Here is a 13738-nt window from a genome sequence, read left to right on the forward strand (position 1 = left end):
TATTAAAAAAAGGAAATGCGTGTGGCCCCCAGGCCCTATATACTCAGAACAGCAGTATACAAGCGGTGCAAACAAGACAGGGACTGTGTAGGTTTGCTGTGTTAAGTTGAATCTGTTTGTAATTTTCAACTGGTACATTTTTAAAGTGTAGCTCCAGTCAAAAAAACTATTTTTAAGCTTTTTGGAAAACATAGGGAAGGGTTATCACCCCTGTATAATTTGTTTTGTCGTCCATCTTTTTTCATCTCACTTGCTGTTGTCTCCTTCCGTTTGCAAGCAGAGATGTTTGTAAGTTGGATGTTTGAAAGTAGGGGCCTGCCCTATATGCTCTGCAGAAATGGCGGAACAAGGTGTTGGTTTTGCCACAACATTGTAAGCCCTCAAAGTGACTCTTGGTGGGCGCTGGAGCGCCCTGCTGTGAACGATTATATCAAGAATTGTAATTACATGCCTTTGTTGAACAGTGGTAGAAAAATTGACCTTTGGTGGTTGTGGTGCTGGTGCCACAACACTATAAGTCCTCACAGTTACTCTGGGTGGGCACAGGAACGGGCCCTCCTGTGAAATATTATATCAAGAATTGTAATTACATGTCCCTGTTAAACAGGGGCAGAAAAATTGGACCTTAGGCACTGGTGCTGGTGCCATGACACTGCAACCTCTCCCATATACTCTTGTTTTATTGCAGGAATTAGCCCTGCTGCAAGGCATTGCATCAAAAATTTTAATTAAACGCCCCTGTTAAACCGGGGCAGAAAAATTGGGCCTTAGGCACTGGTGCTGGTGCCATGACACTGCAACCTCTCCCATATACTCTTGTTTTATTGCAGGAATTAGCCCTGCTGCAAGGCATTGCATCAAAAATTTTAATTAAACGCCCCTGTTAAACCGGGGCAGAAAAATTGGGCCTTAGGCACTGGTGCTGGTGCAACCACACTGCAACCTCTCCCATATACTCTAGTTTTATTGCAGGAATTAGCCCTGCTGCAAAGCATTGCATCAAAAATTGTACTTAAACGCCCCTGTTAAACAGGGGCAGAAAAATTGGGCCTTAGGCACTGGTGCTGGTGCCACCACACTGCAACCTCTCCCATATACTCTAGTTTTATTGCAGGAATTAGCCCTGCTGCAAAGCATTGCATCAAAAATTGTACTTAAACGCCCCTGTTAAAAAGGGGCAGAAAAATTGGGCCTTAGGCACTGGTGCTGGTGCCACCACACTGCAACCTCTCCCATATACTCTAGTTTTATTGCAGGAATTATCCCTGCTGCAAAGCATTGCATCAAAAATTGTAATTAAACGCCCCTGTTAAACAGGGGCAGAAAAATTGGGCTGATGGCATCACCCAGAGCCAGAAATGTTCTTCCAAGATATCAGCGGAGGAGGAAGAGGATAGACAATCAACATAACAGGACAGTCACTCAGCATCAGCATAGGCAGTCTTGAAGGGATGTGATATTTCAAAAAAAATTATTCGGTTACATCAGCTTCAGGTGCTTGGTAGCTGTGGGTGATCCAAGACTGATTCATCTTGATGAAGGTCAGTTGATCAACTGATTCGGTGGACAGGCGCACCCTGTGATCGGTAACAAAGCCACCAGCAGCACTGAAGGTGCGTTCCGAAAGAACGCTGGATGCAGGACAGGCCAGTAGCTCAATTGCATACTGTGCAAGCTCTGGCCAGTGATCCATCCTCAAGACCCAGTAAGCCAGAGGATTTTCGGTGGGAAAGGTGTCCAAGTCTGACCTTGCACCTAGATATTCCTGCACCATGTAAATCAGACGCTGGCGATGGTTGCTGGAACCGATCATACCTTGGGGCTGCGGACTAAAAAATTGTCTGAAAGCATCAGTCAGACGACCACCTTCTCCACTGCTCCTTCTGACTGATGCCTCAGCAACACGTTGTCCAGGACCAGGAGTTTGTAACCTCCCAGTCTCTGGGAATGCGTTGCACAGACCTTTCTGCAAGGCATCCCGGAGATGTCTCATCCTCTGCTCCCTCTGCGATGGCAAGATAAGGTCGGCAACCTTACCCTTGCACCGTGGATCAAGGAGAGTGGCCAGCCAGTAATGGTCCCTCTCCTTGATCCGAAGAATACGAGGATCCTTCCGCAGGCTTTGCAGGATCAGGGAGGCCATGCAGCGTAGGTTAGCAAAGGCATTCGGTCCGGAGTCCTCTGGGTCACTAAGGGCAACATGATCCGCAGCTACCTCCTCCCAGCCACGTACAAGTCCACGTGTTTCTTGGGACTGTAAATCATCCCTACAAGACTGCTGCTGCTGCTGATGCTGAGTGCCAGCCTTCACCTCCATGCTGACACAATCATCCTCCTCCTCCTCTTCCTCCTCCTCATCCTCTTTCTGTGTGATGGGTGGCACAGCAGGAACACTGTCTGGATAAAGGGGGCCTTGAGAGGCAAGGAAGTCCTCCTTTTCCTGCCTCTGTTCTGCCTCAAGTGCCCTGTCCATTATTCCACGCAGCGTATGCTCCAAGAGGTGGACAAGAGGTACAGTGTCACCGATGCATGCACTGTCACTGCTCACCATCCTTGTGGCCTCCTCAAACGGTGACAGGACAGTGCATGCATCCCTGATCATGCCCCACTGGCGTGGTGTGAAAAAACCGAGCTCCCCTGACCCTGTCCTGGTGCCGTAGTCGCACAGGTACTCATTGATGGCCCTCTGCTGCGTGTGCAGCCGCTGCAGCATGGCCAACGTTGAGTTCCACCTGGTTGGCATGTCACATATAAGGCGGTTCTTGGGCAGGTTCAACTCCTTTTGGAGCTCAGCCAGCCGAGCACAGGCATTAAATGATCGGCGGAAATGCACACAGACTTTCCTGGCCTGCTTCAGGACATCCTGTAAGCCGGGGTACCTGCCCAAGAACCGCTGCAACACCAGGTTAAGGACGTGAGCTACACAGGGCACATGGGTCAGTTGTTCCTGTCGGAGAGCGGAGAGGAGGTTGGTGCCATTGTCACAAACCACCATTCCTGGCTTAAGCTGGCGTGGTGTCAACCACCTCTCGGCCTGCCCCTGCAGAGCTGACAAAACATCCGCCCCAGTGTGGCTCCTGTCCCCCAAACAAACCAGCGCAAGCACGGCATGGCATCGTTTTGCCTGCATACTTGCGTAGCCCCTGGAACGCCTACGGAGCACCACTGGTTCTGAGGACAGAGCACTGGAAGAGGCCATGGAGGAAGACGAAGAGGAGGGGGTGGAGGAGAGAGGTGTGTCACAACCAATAGTAGCATTTTGGAGGCGTGGTGGCGGAACAACCTCCAACACTACTGCACCTTGTCCTGCATCCTTCCCAGCTGCCAGAAGAGTGACCCAATGGGCCGTGAAAGACAGGTAACGTCCCTGTCCATGCCTGCTGGACCATGAGTCAGCGGTAATATGCACCTTACCACTGACCGCCCTGTCCAGCGAGGCCAGGACATTGCCTTCCACATGCCGGTATAGAGCCGGAATCGCCTTCCGTGAGAAAAAGGGGCGTTTGGGGACCTGCCACTGAGGAACCGCACATTGTACAAACTCACGGAAGGGGGCCGAGTCTACCAACTGAAAAGGCAGCAGTTGAAGTGCTAGCAATTTAGCCAAGCTAGCATTCAACCGCTGGGCATGTAGATGGCTGGGAGTGAACTTCTTTCGCCGGTCCAGCAGCTGGGGCAGGGACATTTGCCTGCTATAATCGGACGTGGGTGTACTGCTAGCAGAGTGCCCGCAAGCACTTGGCTGTGACACACCTAATTCTACACCTTCATTCCTCTCAGAGCAGGTTTCAGAGAGGACTGAAGGTCTAGTGGGGTTGGAGATGCCAGCTGATGAGGAGCAAGGAGAGGTCCGCTTTGTTCTTTGGTGTGGGTCTTTGAGGTACGCTTGCCAACGAGCTGCATGGCAGGTCAACATATGTCTGGTCAAGCATGTGGTGCCCAAGCGGCTGATGTTTTGGCCACGCGAGATACGCTTGAGACATATGTTGCAAATAGCAGCGGTGCGATCTGATGCACTCGTCTCAAAAAAGGCCCACACCAAAGAACTTTTAGAATAACGCGCAGAGGCAACGCCCTGCACAGGCGGAGCTCTGCGGTGTGATTCAGTCGGTGTGCTGCCCCTAAGCTGCATCCTGCCTCGTTGGACATGTGCCTCCTCCTCCTCCTCTCTCCTACCAGGCACCCACGTGGAGTCAGTGCCCTCATCATCCCCTCCCTCTTCATCGCTGTAGCAAACCTGGCAATATGCTACAGCTTGTGGAACATGACTGCCAGATTGCTGTTCTTCTTGAGCATCCCCTCTCTCTGCATTCACGCTACTGCCTTCCTCTAGCTGAGTGTCATCATCAGAGCCTACAAAACACTGGGCATCCTCCTGGAGCATGTACTCAACACTGTGCTCAAAGAGTTCAGGAGACTCCTCAGGAGGACGTGGTGGGTCTAGGGAAGGAGTCACTGATGATGACATTGAGAGGAGGGAAGACGATGCTTTGGCAGCTGCTTTGCTAGTACCCTGAGACTGGGTGAGAGAGGATGAGGAGGATGAAGAGGGCTTGGTCATCCACTCTACCAAGTCGTTGGCATGTTGCGGTTCAACATGTCCAGCTGCCGAAAAGAAGGACAAGCGTGTCCCATGGCCACGTGCTGGTGACAATGCACCGCGTCCACGACCAGCACTGTTGTCTCTAGACACAGAGACTGCTTGCCCTCTTTTATCGGCTCGCGCCTGTCTGCCTCTCCTTGCTGGCCTTCCAGATATGGTAATGGCCTGAAGGGAGTTGGGTAAAACAGCAGTTGGGTAGTGTATATTGTGCTGGAGGCACACAACACCCACTAACTCCTGCAGATGCCTTTATTATAGAACACCAGAGATAAAGGGGTATACTGTAATGGAGTCACACAACACCCACTAAGCCCTGCAGATGGCTCTATTAGAGAGCAGCAATAAAGGGTAGATACAGGTGTATATTGTACTGGAGGCACAAAACACCCACTAACTCCTGCAGATGCCTTTATTATAGAACACCAGAGATAAAGGGGTATATACAGATGTATACCTTGCTGTGCTGGAGGCACACACAACTTCCAATAACTCCTGCAGATGGCAAGTGGGCTCAAATAGAGAAGAGCTATGTAGGTGGATATAGCAGTGTGTACTGGCTACAGAGCACGCAGACAGCACGCACAAGCTCCTAACAATACTGACTGCAAGCTCTATTATAAAAGATAGATCACTAGCTATATAGGTGAGGTGAATAGAGCGGTGTATACTGCAGTCAGGGCACGCAGACAACAACCACTACAGAAGAGCAAGATCGAAAATCGTCCGATAACGATCGGTGTATACTGTGTTGAAGGTACACAGAACACCCACTAACTGCTTCAGACGCCAACACTCTACACAAGGCCGCCGCGCTGGTGGCCTTATATAGTGTGATTGCGTGTACTACACAGCCTGAGCTATGATTGGCCACAGGCATCCTGCCTGTGGCCAATCATGGCTCTCCTCGCTGTTAGCGCTGTGATTGGCCAAGCATGCGGGGTCACAGTGCATGCTTGGCCAATCATGAGCCAGCAATGCACTGCGATGACGCAGTGCATTGTGGGCCGTGAGCAGCACACAAATTTGGCGCGAACGGCCCATAACGTTGGGAATTCGCCGAACGGGCGAACAGCCGATGTTCGAGTCGAACGTATGTTCGACTTGAACACGAAGCTCATCCCTACTAAGGACCAGAGGTCTTTTTACAATTTCGCACTGCACTGCTTTAACTGGTAATTGCACAGTCATGCAATGTTGTACCCAAACAAAATTTGCGTCCTTTTCTTCCCACAAATAGAGCTTTCTTTTGATGGTATTTGATGGCCTCTGCGATTTTTATTTTTTTCGATATAAAAGGAAAAAGACTGAAAATTTTGAAAAAAAATGATATTTTCTAATTTTTGTTATAAGGAAAATCGAATAAACTCAATTTTAGTCATACAATTAGGTCAAACTGTATTCAGCCACATGTCTTTAGTAAAAAAAATGTCAATAAGCGTATATTTTTTGGTTTGCGCAAAAGTTATAGCGTCTACAAACTAGAGTACATTTTCTGGAATTTACACAGCTTTTAATTTATGACTGCCTATGTCATTTCTTGAGGTGCTAAAATGGCAGGGCAGTATAAACCCCCCCCCCCCCAAATGACCCCATTTTGGAAAGTAGACACTCCAAGGAAATTGCTGAGGGGCATGTTGAACCCATTGAATATTTTTTTTTTTTCCCAAGTGATTGAATAATGACAAAAAAAAAAAAAAGTTTACAAAAAGTTGTCACTAAATGATATATTGCTCACACATGCTATGGGCATACTTGAAATTACACCCCAAAATAAATTCTTCTGCTTCTCCTGAGTACAGGGATACCACATGTTGGGGACCTTTTGGGAGCCTATCCGTGTACAGGACCCCGAAAACCAATCACTGCCTTCAGGATTTCTAAGGGTGCAAATTTTTGATTTCACTCCTCACTACCTATCACAGTTTCGAAGGCCATAAATGCCAAAATAGCACAAAACCCCCCCAAATGACCCCATTTTGGAAAGTAGACACCCCAAGCTATTTACTGAGAGGCATGTTGAGTCCATGAAATATTTTATATTTTGCCACAAGTTGCGGGAATAATACAAACTTTTTTTTTTGCACAAAGTTGTCGCTAAATGATATATTGCTCACACATGCTATGGCCATAAGTGAAATTACACCCCAAAATAAATTCTACTGCTTCTCCTGAGTACAGGGATACCACATGTTGGGGACTTTTTGGAAGCCTATCCGCGTACGGGACCCCGAAATCCAAGCACCACCTTCAGGATTTAAATATAAAACTCTACCAAAAAAAACTGTTAGCGATCACAGGGATCAGGCCTGACTCTGCAAACGCTGCAGTTATGTGTTTAGTGTTTTGTAAGTGACAGTAATCGATCGATACTGCACTTGGGTGGGCTGGGCAGAGGGGCAAAACGCAGGTGCTAGCAGGTATCTGGGCTGATCCCGCTAACAATGCGTTTTTTTGGAACCCTAAACTGCTGGGGACGCTAGTATAGATCTGATCAGATCAGATATTGATCTTCTCAGATACTATACCTCTACGGGAGGTGTATGCTTTGCGCGTGGGTGTTAGCGGTGCTGGCACTAACCTAGCGCTGCCTGGGGCGACGCAGACCCTAAAACCTAATTGATATAACCCACTGGGTGATCAGGGGGTTAAACCTTTATTGGGTAATAAATGGTGGGTGCCCTGATGCTATAAAAAGCAAACTAACCAGAGTCACCCGTAACACTTATATGGTGATCACTGGTGAAAGGGTTAACTAGGGGCAATCAGGGGGTTAAAACCTTTATTAGGTAGTATATGGGGGTCCCTGACGCTATATAAAAACCTGACGGGGAACCTAAATAACTAAATAACTAACTGGCTATCCAGCATCACCAGTGACACTTATACGGTGATCGCTGGTGAAAGGGTTAACTCTAGGGGCAATCAGGGGGTTAAAATCTTTATTAGGTAGTATATGGGTGTACCTAACACTATAAAAACCTGACGGTGAACCTAAAAAATAACTAGCTACCTAGCAGCACCAGTGACACTAATGCAGCGATCAGAAAAACTATTGCTTAGTGACACTGGCAAAAGGGGGTGAAAGGGTTACCTGGGGGCAATCAGGGGGTTAAAATCTTTATTAGGTAGTATATGTGAGTCCCTGACGCTATATAAAAACCTGACGGGGAACCTAAATAACTAAATAACTAACCAGCGTCACCAGTGACACTTATACAGTGATCGCTGGTGAAAGGGTTAACTCTAGGGGCAATCAGGGGGTTAAAACCTTTGTTGGGTAGTATATGGGGGTACCTAATGCTATATAAAAACCTGACGGGGAACCTAAATAACTAAATAACTGTTTAACCATCATCACCAGTGACACTTATACGGTGATCACTGGTGAAAGGGTTAACTCTAGGGGCAATCAGGGGGTTAAAACCTTTATTAGGTTATATATGGGGTACCTAACGCTTTAAAAACCTGACGGTAAACTTAAAAAATAACTAGCTACCTAGCGGCATCCAGTGACACTAATGCAGCGATCAGAAAAACGATCGCTTAGTGACACTGGCAAAAGGGGGCAATCGGGGGGTTAAACCTTTTTTGGGGGGTAGGGGGCTACCCTGGACCTAACATTAACTTGCTCTGAGAGTTTTTACAGTTATAACTGACACTAAATGCAGTGATCACTAAATAAATGATGACTGCAATCAGTGACACTGTCACTGGGGGGGGGGGGGGGGGGCAGTGTGCCTATGTGTACCTACATGTCAGTGTAGTGTTGGTGCACACTTACTATGTCTTCTCTCCTCGCCGTCCGGTCAAAAAGACCGCCCCGAGGAGCGTGACATCACTTCCTCCTGCCTGTGTTTACACTACACAGGCAGGGGAAGCTTCTCATTCGCCAGGAGCGATCGAGAGGGGATGGCCAGAATCCAACGGCCATCCCCTCATCCCGGATCGCTCCTGAAGCGAAACGGACTGCCGCAGCCAGCGGGAGGGGGTCCGATCGGACCCACAACCCGTTGGAAGGCAGGCACGTACGGGTATGTGCTTGTGCCCGTACGTGCCATTTCGCAGACGTATAATTACATGCGGCGGTCCTAAAGTGGTTAAAGAACTTCAGACCAGGCACTTTATAACTTAGGAACTTTTACTAAAGGTTCTTGTGAATAAAGGGTTAACAAATTGCAGTCTCTCAGTTCATTGCAGATGCAGTTTCAGTTCATTCTAACTAACTAGGCTGATTCAGGCTGATGTCACACCTCTTAAGTAAGAAAGATTCCTCTAATCAGAGTTCAGTACTCCAGCTATTAACCTCAAAAGAATCCACAAGTTCCTAGAGGAGCTACACCTTGCAGCAGGGCTTCTTACTAGTTCCCATATAACAGAGCTTCTTTCCAAGGTTACCTCCCTTTGCATTTATGGGCCATAGAAGCAGGGTCATGAACACCTGGGAGTGAGCAACCTTAACCCCTTCCAACCTCCCCGGGCAGCCTGATTTTAGGCAGGTGCCTACTAAATGTGCTGCTAGTAAATGAGAGTTAGCTGCTCAGAGAAGGGTTAGGCTTTAAGCATGAGAGTTTCCCAGGCTTTTTGGATTCTGCCCTCCACTCTGGCTTATATATAAAGAGGTGGAGGCCTGGCTTAGGGAGTCACCAGAGGGATCACGTGGGAAAAAAGAAGGTCCAGATCACAGGGGAAGATGTAACCCAGAGCAACTTCCTACTTCTACATTAAAGGGATTCTCCACTAATATACTCTGCCATTCTTGAACTTAAATCTGTACAGGTATGCCAGGGCAGCCAGAGATTAGTTAGTGGAGGGGGGAACTGAGCATGCATTGTGACCTGTAAATGTTGCAGAAACATTCAGTAAATGTTCTTGAACTGTCCAACTGCCTGGTCTGCCGTCTCATACTCTTAAGGGGTGGCTGGTGGAACATGGCGTATCAGAAGAACAGGGCCTATAAAGCACTCACAGGGTACAGGAGGAAAGCCACTATGAAGGGTTATTTTGGGAGGAGAGTCAGAGCAGGTGAACAGTTGCCAAGGGTAACCATGAACTGGTGACAATGTATAGCAGCCGGTCAATAAAGTGTGGTACCTGGTGTAGGCGACAAGTCCTCTGGTAGTGAGGGGGTCGGTGTTCTGGCTTCTTCCCTAGAGGTCGGTTCCCCAAAAGTAACTGTGACCAGGCCTGTGGTATGGAGGCCCCGCAAACCTTGCCCCATGGTATGGGAGTGTGAAGGAGATAAGTGCACACATGAGGTCCGCAATAGAAGCAGGGTGGGACCCCATTTTATCACTGGGAGTAGGGTGGCAGAGTTACGCTGGACTAGTGGAGAGGACATGGGCTCATCAGTGTCCTTCCTAACTGCAACATACACAGAGGAAGGTGTGTAGAGACATGGGATGGAACATTTCACAGAGAAACTCTGTACATTGCACTACTACACACAGTGTATGGCTCATCTCTAAGCCAGCGTATAACTGGTTTGGTTTTAAACCAAACAACATTTTTTTTTCCTTGCCCTCTTCAAAATAAGCAAAAAATACATTCAATTAGATTAGATGATGCCACCAAGCCAAGCTAAATGTTTAATAATTATGTCCAAAGTCTTTTCTTACTTTGGGAACTGTACCAAGCCAACAATACGAGAAGTCATTCATTTTTGGGTTGATTACTTTTAAAGTTGCATATTTTATGTTGAATGATTGATAGTAGGTAGCCTAAATATCTTACACTATGTTTTCTCTGCCTAGGTCAAGACATGTTTCATCTTGCAAACCATCAGCTGCTCTGTTTCCATTGCTGGCATCGCATTATGTGCTCTTGATGATTTTCAAATATATAAAAGTCCCTCTGGAAATGTGAGTAATGTGCGCTTTGGCTAAACTTTAAAAAACAAATCAGGATAGGAGAAATCCACTAGAAACTAACTGCTTAAACAAACTGAATGGGGATACAAAAGGACTCTGCTGTGCAATAATGCTGCCAGTGCCACAAATCTTGGTGAAGAACGATATCAATGCTGATTGCGTTTTCCAACTTGCCCAATCAATCTATCACCCAGTTTGTTTTAAGATGACCGAATTGACCGAATTAAACTATTTGAGTTCATGTTATTTATTACTGATGGTTTAACACCTTAAAATCTATTTAAACCCAAGAACAAAAATTGAATCTATATTTTTGAATTTTTTTCCCTTTATTTTTTCCCATTTGACCCTACCAGCAACACACTTCATGTCCTAAGGTAACAACACTAATTCAGCATCAGGGCTTTTTTGTCAGAAAATAGGTGAGGACACTTACTCCCTCCTTGAGTGCTTGTGGGCATGGTGGATAAAGTGTTGTTTAATGGCCTTTGACTTTAGTGACTTATAGTGTTGAACCCTTCCCACTAAGTGGTAGTTAAACAGGCATTGTTGGTATCAGCGGCAGCAATATAATCATCCATAGTGCTGTGAACAAGGCTTATTGCCGAAACTAATCTGCTGCTGACTGTGCTCACTGTGAAGGCTTGAAAATAAATATGCTGGATGGTATGGAGTTGCCGGCTGCTTTTATTCGATGACCGTTTGTCTATTGGTGTGTGGGAGGACACCTCAGCTTGGACACCCTGACTGCAAACTTCCAAAGTAAGACTTTGTTTTCCACTACTCTGAGCCACACAATCTTTGATCAAATATAATCATCCATAGTGTTGTGTGAGTGGTTCAGCCCAAGCAAAAGTTTGGCCCAAACATTGCCTATTCGCCCATTTGGAGAAACACGTGAATTGGCAGGACGTTCGAAGTTTGTTCCACCTCACAATGCACTGCGCACTGTGCACTGCACAGTGCATTCTAAGCTCTGACAGAACACTGTCAGAGCCAAGATTGGACAAAGTCATGATGACTTAGGCCAATTATGGCTTATTGCTCACAGACCCATCCCACACTATAAAAGGTTCCTTCCCCAAGGACCCATTTGCAACTTTCTATAGATTAACGTGCATCCAATTACACATTTTCTCATCTCTGTGACATTCTGGTAATAAGCCCCCCCCCCCATCATCTCTGGGAAGCCAACAAGGAGAGGCAGACATTCCCATGACACTGTGAGGGGGCCAACAGTGTATGTGTCCACAGGCAAAGGCGGAAGTAGTCCGTCCTCAGGCAGGGCACTATTTTCTTTTTTTAGTAATGTTGCCCATGCAATCCAGCCACAGCATGCAGAGGAGATGGTGGACTGGCTTACAAAACCATCCTCATCCTCCTCATCCTCAATCACCCAAGCAGAGACTAGTATGCAGTCCAGCCCAGCTGGTAGAGCGACTTATTCTGCATCCATGTTCACTACTACTCCTGCCATCATGCATTGAGGAGCATCATGCATGGAGGAGTTATTTGAACACAGCGTCAGCCACTTGCTCCTTGACATTACTTGATTCTGATGTTGGTTCTGACTTGAGGTTGAGGAAGGTAGAAACATGAGCCTGATAAACAACAAATTGGCAGTCATGTTTCCACAGCTGCAGCATATTTCCAAGATGGCTTCAGTGATGATATCACTTACCTGGTGCTGGAGGCCAATGGAGAGAGGGCTTTTTCTTAAGGCTAAGTTCCAGACTCCCCTGAAGGTGGAACAGGATGAATCAGGCTCAAAGTAGCACAGGTCGTGTGCTAGGATGCTTGCAGAGAAATTCTGACTTGGATGCTTGTCAGAGGAGCCCAGGAGTACATCTGATGCACTAGAGTGGTGTCTGCAAACAGGTGGCATCCGTGAGATGTAGCAGGTTCAAACCCAAAGTCAGGTGCCAGGTGGGATTCAGAGCAAACATGGTCAGATGGATAGCCTGGGTCAAACACTGGAGAGCAGGAAGAGAAGGCCCATTACTCAAGCCGGGGTCAGGTCAAGAGGCAGGCAGGAGAAATGTTCAGGACATGCCAAGTGGATAGCAGGAAATCACAGGAACATTGCACTGACTTCTTTATAAAGGCCGTTTGGTGCCAAACTAAGTTGAGGGTGTGCGTTACCATGCTCCTGTGTGTTCTGATGCCTGTATGCCAGTGCACATCCATGTATGCACCTTGTCAGAACATTTGGGGTTAAAAGAAGTTATATTCATATATATACAGGCCTTTCTATCATGTATATTTTTCATGAATGCTTTGAGCAGAACCAACGCCATCTTGTTAAGGAGTTGTTCTTTTTAGAGGTTAATTTGAGTTCACTGTCTTTAACCACATCATTACAGTGCAGTTATACCCCCTTCCTGACCAGACCAATTTTCAGCTTTCAGCGCTCTCACAGTTTGGATCACAATTACTCAGTCATCCAACACTGTACCCATATGAAACTTGCATCCTTTTTTCCACACAAATAGAGCTTTCTTTTAGTGGTATTTAATCACTAGGGGTTTTTTTATTTTTTGTGCTATAAATAAAATAAAATGTAAATTTTGTGAAAAAAATGCCTTTTTCTTTGTTTCTGTCATAAATTTTTGCTAATTAGTAATTTTTCTTCATAAATTTTGGCCAAAATTTATACTGCTACCTATCTTTGGTAAAAATAACCCACATTAGTATATATTATTTGGTCCTTGTGAAAGTTATAGAGTCTACAAACTATGGTGCCAATCACTGAAAATTGATCACTTCTGATCAGGCCTTCAGTACATCAGGTGTACCTCATTTCTTGAGACACTATCAAGTCAGGAAAGTACAAATCCCCCCCGAATGACCCCTTTTTACAAAGTAGACATTCCAAGGTATTAAGTAAGTAGCATGGTGAGTTTTTTTAAGTTGTAATTTTTTCCCACAATTCTTTGCAAAATGAAGATTTTTTTTTTATTACAAAATTGTCATATTATCAGGTTATTTCTCACACACAACATATGCATACAACAAATTACACCCCAAAATACATTCTGCTACTCTTCCCAAGTATGGCGATACCACATGTGTGAGACTTTTACACAGCCTGGCCACATACAGAGCACCAACATTGATGTAGTACCTTCAGACGTTCTACGAGCAAAAATGACGCATCTCATTTCTCAATCACCTATTACATTTTTGAAAGCCCTGGAGTACCAGGACAATGGAATTTCCCATAAAATTACCCCATTTTGGAAAGCAAACACCCCAACGTATAATCTGT

General features: G+C 46.3%; 1 protein-coding gene across 2 annotated transcripts in view; it reads left to right on the plus strand.

The window, feature by feature from the left end:
- Nucleotides 1–13738, plus strand: part of LOC143930417 (uncharacterized) — a 159507-nt gene that overhangs the window by 92926 nt on the left and 52843 nt on the right. Inside the window, exon 4 of one of the 2 annotated variants that reach the window (XM_077454722.1) lies at nt 10354–10461. The exons of the other annotated variant lie outside the window; for it this stretch is intronic. Coding sequence (XP_077310848.1) covers nt 10354–10461 — 108 coding nt within the window. The remainder of the gene's footprint in view (nt 1–10353; nt 10462–13738) is intronic. 2 annotated transcript variants of the gene reach the window in all.

This window comes from Lithobates pipiens, unplaced genomic scaffold (genome assembly GCF_037356315.1).
Source record: "Lithobates pipiens isolate NorthernLeopardFrog02 unplaced genomic scaffold, aLitPip1_a1.2 Scaffold_25, whole genome shotgun sequence".
NCBI classification, from domain to species: domain Eukaryota; kingdom Metazoa; phylum Chordata; class Amphibia; order Anura; family Ranidae; genus Lithobates; species Lithobates pipiens.